The following is a 6,000-nucleotide window of genomic DNA, read 5'->3' on the forward strand; positions in this document are numbered from 1 at the left end:
TCTAAAGGAGAACTTTCCAGCAAATCATTCTCTGCCTTAAATGAATTCAGCATCAGTTGATTTTATAGAACTGAAAAGTCTAAAGAAAACATGTATTTAAATTGTAGCTATTCTTCACTGATAGAAATTCTGAACTGGTTCAAGGTATGTGATCGTCAGATGTAAGGACAGAACTCAGGTGGCTTCAGCACTTCAACATGGTTGCCAGTGCTAAGAAGCCAATGTCCAGGCTCTCTATGAATATCCTTTTTCTTTGACCTGAATGGTCAGATGTTGCTTAAACATTGTTAAAATAAAATTTACCTGCTACAGGCCCTACCAGCTGTTCTATACTTGATGTTTCCTTTTACATAAACTAAACAGGACAGATCTGGGAAGAGCTGAGCTTTCTGGAGTCTAAACCTGACAATGGTCCAGAGTGGTTATGAGCCGTTCCAAGAGGTGTATTATAAAAGTGATGTCAAACAGCTTAATGAGAAACAAACAGTCCAAATGATGCCCTTACTCAGAATATAAGCCAAAGGCATGAAAAGAGATGAAGAAAAATAGTAGGTTTAGGAGTCAGAGTGCAAATGTGAGCAGCTGCTGTAACATCTACTGATAGCCATTAGGGAGGGTAGGTTCTCTGCACTAATCCTGGGCTGGGAGATCTATGCATAAATTATGCATAAGTAGTCTTCTACTGCAAACCTGACATCTGAGCTGAGAAGACAGTCTTAATCCTTTGATACACAGACCCCAGTTTCTTCAAATGACTCTACCACACTGAGTGGTCTTTTCACTAGATGCTCTTCTAAATATGCCAGTACTTACTCTCTACCTTAACATGTTAAGACTCTGTGCTATAAAGACTGCCTCTTTGGTTTAGGGACTTCCTTTGGAGTCAAGGGTCAAGGTTTTAAGAGTCTGCCTGATTACATCCTAAGCATGGCTTTGAAACTAGCTGGGGGTGGGGGCTGCGGGAAGTTAAGCTCTTGCTGCTGCAGGTTCCTCCTCTGTAAGATGTAGACTGCTTTTTGCAAGCATCCTGCTGATAAAAACAAACATGCTCTCTTTGCAATGAAACAGCTAATCCCTACGCTGAAAAACTAATGGCATTCCCTTCTCTGTGCTGAGAGTAGAGAACAGCAATAAAAGTAGCTCGCTCTTCCTAAAACTTTTCAATGTTTTAAGGTCCATGCACGTACTGAGATGTTAACTGGTCCTCCATTTAGACAGAAGAGAGAGAGCTTTTCCCATTTTGACAAAAACACTGGGACACTACAGTCAGCCCACACTATGAAGCCCGAGACAGGAATTCTGGAGTGCACCTGGGCCAACTTTTGCACAGAGTGACATACTCCTACCATAAATATCCTGAGTCACAAAGTACTGGAATATTCTTTTTCTTTCTAAACACAGATTATGTCTTTACATTCTCAAGTGCTCTCTGCACACTGTGGGCCTTGCATAATTTGCAGAGGAAGCAATGGTGCTCTGTCCTAATGCCTTCAGGGCCACTGGGAACCAGGGTGTTCTGACAATCTCTGTGAAGGTAGGACTCTTCTGAGAAAGCTGCCACGTGTTTGTGAGACTCTATGTTCTACAGTAAGCTTAAGAGAAATCTGGTATCCAACTGTCAGTGTAACTGCAAACAGCAACCCACAGAAAACCCTTCCAGAGAAACAACCCAGAGAAAGCGTTCTGACATTTCTTTCCTGCTGTGAACTCAACCAGTAGCACCACCAAACCCTAATTCTCTCTTTTTGTAAGAGTAAAGAAAACTCTATTATTTAGATGTTCTTAATATACACTACTGAAAGAGGCTTAAAAAGTAAGCACCATTTCCTAGCATCCCTATCTTCCAAGATTCTGAACCTATGAGTCTCCAAAGAGAATAAATAGATTTGTTAAAAAGGTTTCTGATTGGATTGTTTGATATTTCTAGGAAAAGTAAAAATACTATATATAACCATGGAAAATGTGCTGTCTAGGTAATTAATGAAATAATAATAATAACTGGGGAGAATTATAAAATCTTAATGTTAAAAGTACTATAGAGAAGGTGGATGAAAGATTATTTTAATTTATTGAACTGAATATTTATATATATCACAAATTTTCAATTCCAAATAATTACTTGAGTAACTGAGACAAGGGGAGACTTAGTTTTTATAATATTCTATATCATTTATGAACTTATCGACTCACCTGCCAGTGTATGAAGAAAAAATATCCAGCGCCATTATTCCTCCAGCTTGTTGACCAAAACTTACTCTGAACTCTTCCAAATGTTCTGCAGGCACGTAAGTAATTCTGGGAATAAACATAGTCCATGACAACAAAGCGAAGAGAGTCTGTCTGTCAGGAAAGCCCCTCAAACACAGTAAGTTCCTACTGCCCACTCAAGTCTGCCCACTCATGTCTGCCACTAGTGTCTGCCCACTCATGTCTGCCCACTAGTGTCTGCCCACTCATGTCTGCACTTCTTATGGTATGGAGAATGAGCATATTCAACATACAATCCAAATTTCAAGACAAAATACTCTATGGGCAAACACAACAACTTGAAATAAAAATTGTAAATGCTACTAGGAAACTACTAATGGGGAAGTCGAATCATTTGTTTCTCCAAACAAGTAAGTTACTGTAATATTTTTGAGATTTGGAGGTGCTAAAATTCAGTAGGAGAGCTGGAGAGGCAGTTGACTAGCAGAGTTCTTACATGGAAAAGTTCTGGGTTTGTTCTTTTTTACTATAATGATAAATGGCTGGATGAGTGAATGAAGGAAGTTGAGTGACTGACTGAATGAATGAATGAATGAGACTAAGGTTATACCTCAATTGCAGAATGTTTTCTTACCATGCCTGGGGACTAGGTTTGTCACTAGTACCACAAAACGAATATGTAAGTAAATAAAATGTACGTAAATAAATATCCATTTTAATAATATTTAGTCATAAAATATTTAGATTCCCTAGTAGAAATAAATTACATGTACTTTATTAAACACTAAATATCTGGAACTTTTGTTGTTAACAATGTTGCTAAAATCCTAAAGTTTAAGGAAAGATTCACTAATGTGTAGCAACTTATTTTACTTTTATTTTCCTCATAGAAAGCTGTTTACACTTGAAATAAGACTAGTAACTTCAATAAGTAGCAACTGAGTGTTCACTATGTGGGAGCCATTACACTGGACATGGAATACAGCCATGAGCTTAGAAATCAATGCAGCAAAGCTCCTACTTACTGCTATTCTGGAAGGCTAGTTGTACCACTGATAACATTTATTAATAGGTTGGTCAATATCCTCAAATTAGTAAATACTCAGGGAAATACAATTCTTGACATCAGTAGAATAGAAGACATGTTTGTGCAACTAGTCAAGAGAGGATGCACACAACATGCTCAATATAGCAATCACAAAGACTCTTAAAATATAATACATCCACTAAGATGAGTTCAAAAGATCCTGACATTGAGTCAGAGGCATTCAGTCTTTCATGTCTTCTAAGTGCAACCTCATGGGCTTGAGGTGCTCTGAGGCAAGACAACCCTGCTGAACCTTGAATGTTTCAACCACAAGCGTGTCATCATTTATTAGGCAGTCATTAGCTACACGACACCAGACAGTGAGGCAGGCAGGATTCTCTCAGAACACAGCTGGCTGCAGTACAGGAGCCCACCAAAAAACCACTCCACCCCCCGGGAATCTCCTTGAGACAATTCTACCTCCAGGACCAAACTTTGAGCAGAAAACAGTGGTTATAGAAATTTCACTAGGCAGAGTGAAAGCATTTCTTTCACTGGCCCAGCTTAATGTATTCATTTATTAAAAAAAACAAACAAACAAGTAAAACCTTTAATGTGTTACAAAAATACTGAATAGTAGATTTGCTGTTATCCATTCAAATTTCATGAGTCAAATCATGTAATTATATATTTCTATATAATACTAAGATATAAAAATGAATATAAAATCTAAAAAGTTAACAGGATTTTAGAAAACATAATTTTTGAAAAATCTTTAGAAAAACTAAATTTGAGGGAACTCATATTAATCAACCCTTGAGTTAAAACTAAGAGAAAATATATAGACAAAGTAGGGCAGGAATGCAATAATACTAATAAAACGTCTCGCCTGTTTTATTAGCCATCTTGAAAAACCCCAACCAGGATTCATGAGTTGTCTGTACTTGCTGATTTACTTCTATCAGAGGATAATAAATGAAGGCTTTATAAATATTTGTTTGATATTTTGTTGGCCAGGGAAAAAAACAAAGAAAGATGCTTCCATGGTATTTGTCCCAACCAACATTGACAGTGGTCATCAGAAGAGGTGTCCCACAATGCAACAGCACATGCAGAGCAGTTGCAGCCCATGGCCAATCACACAGCCCATAGAACCTCTGTATGAGGCAGAAACCACCAAAGCTGAACGACAAGCTGCAGAAGCACGGGGAAGCAGATTATCTGGAAACTGCATCAAAACCTTCTATGTAATCTAACCTTTGGTTACACACGGAGTGGAAGAAAAGAGATTCACTTTAGTGATGCTGACATGTGATAACAGCTGCTAATCCAGGGGTCACGCCTGAACATGCACACAGGATCAGTCTCACAAAGGAGCCTGGAAGCTTAGTGGCTGGCAAAAAAGGATTTCCAAATGAGTTCTCAACCATTACTGCAATGCGAAAATGTAGCAACTGCATAGCTCTGCTGGGAATGGCATTCTTATAAATGAAGAAAACAGCCAAACTGTACACACTGAATCTAATCTGGATCTGGGATGTTACAAAAGCATGAAATGGTTTTCACAGACAAGTTGTAACACACCACCATAATGAGCTTTTGAGTCACCAATACTCACACATAAAAGGGGGCCCGATCGTCAGCAGGTGCTGCAGAGAATCTAGAATGGGAAGCATACGCCGCAGCGTCTTTTTACAATGGTGTTAACAAATGTCAATGTCTTATGCTGAATGTGAGACGCATACATATGTAGTTAAAAGTGGGTGCTCCTGGATATTTTCCCCCTTTCCACCTCCCTCGCATCTACACCTCCCCCAGAAAAGCATCTGCTCTTTCCTGGTGTCTATAGCGGTGATTATTAACAAGCCTGGGAAAATGTAACTGCAATCAATCTTTTATTCCTTGATCAGGAATTCATCCCACACGTTGGGTTAAGGCAGGTGAATTCTGATTCAGCTCAGTAATTATCTGGCAGATGTTATAAGCAGCTGCTGCTAAGCACAAAACCCTGGCTATTATTACAGTAATATGTACTAGCTCCTGGCAAGGTACAGTGAAAAGGACAGAGTGCATTCTGTTGAGGGCTCACATCTGGCTTTGCACAGGAAACAAGGAGGCCTGGAACTTAACTGGCTGTTCTTGAACTCTGCAGACTCAATCCATCCCTTAGGCATGCACGAATGCACACAACTTTCACAGCTGTCTATCCTGAATGGCAGAGAAAGGAGCACACACACATACCGTCTCAACAAGCAATCCCTTCCCTATGGCCAATCAGTTCCGTAGCTGAGTCAGAATCTGTGAGGAATTTTTTTTTAATAGCTTCCAGCACTCCCCGTTAATAAGCAATATAGGAAAAGTGACTGGATAGAACTTAGAGCCAAGCCATAAGTACAGAGCTGAATTGGTCAGGGGCGGTGGTATGGTTTTATTCAGAATAAAGGTCTAGCTGCACTTCCCTCTGGAAGAATGACAACAGTGACCTCAGGGCAATTCTAAACCTCTGCTTTATGAAATGGAAGTGACAGAAAGGGGATATGGCCAAAAATACTTCAGAGAAAACCCAGAAAGCATTGCTCGGCAGCACCACTAAATGTGGTTTATATAACGTGTTCTGCTTCTGAAAAAAGGACTGTGGGAAAATAAACTAAATTCCAACCCTTTTCTCAGTAAGTCCATTTACAGATACCTGAATCAGCTTTAGTGGGCCTTTAAGAAAAACTGGTGTTTTTTATGTGTATGCTGGTGTGTGTGTGTGTGTGTGT

At 39.3% G+C, this 6,000-nt stretch overlaps 1 protein-coding gene across 7 annotated transcripts in view; it reads right to left on the bottom strand.

The window, feature by feature from the left end:
- The window catches only part of Mpdz (multiple PDZ domain crumbs cell polarity complex component), a 147,230-nt gene that overhangs the window by 49,959 nt on the left and 91,271 nt on the right, over window positions 1-6,000 (bottom strand). For 5 of the 7 annotated variants that reach the window (XM_029476873.1, XM_029476875.1, XM_029476876.1 and 2 more), the window contains 2 exons: window positions 4,854-4,895; window positions 2,191-2,295 (listed from right to left, as the gene is read on the bottom strand). In XM_029476873.1, coding sequence (XP_029332733.1) covers window positions 2,191-2,295; window positions 4,854-4,895 — 147 coding nt within the window. The remainder of the gene's footprint in view (window positions 1-2,190; window positions 2,296-4,853; window positions 4,896-6,000) is intronic. The other 2 variants (XM_021161144.2, XM_021161142.2) reach the window with 1 other exon arrangement.

Source organism: Mus caroli, chromosome 4, assembly GCF_900094665.2.
Source record: "Mus caroli chromosome 4, CAROLI_EIJ_v1.1, whole genome shotgun sequence".
In the NCBI taxonomy this organism is placed as follows: Eukaryota; Metazoa; Chordata; class Mammalia; order Rodentia; family Muridae; genus Mus; species Mus caroli.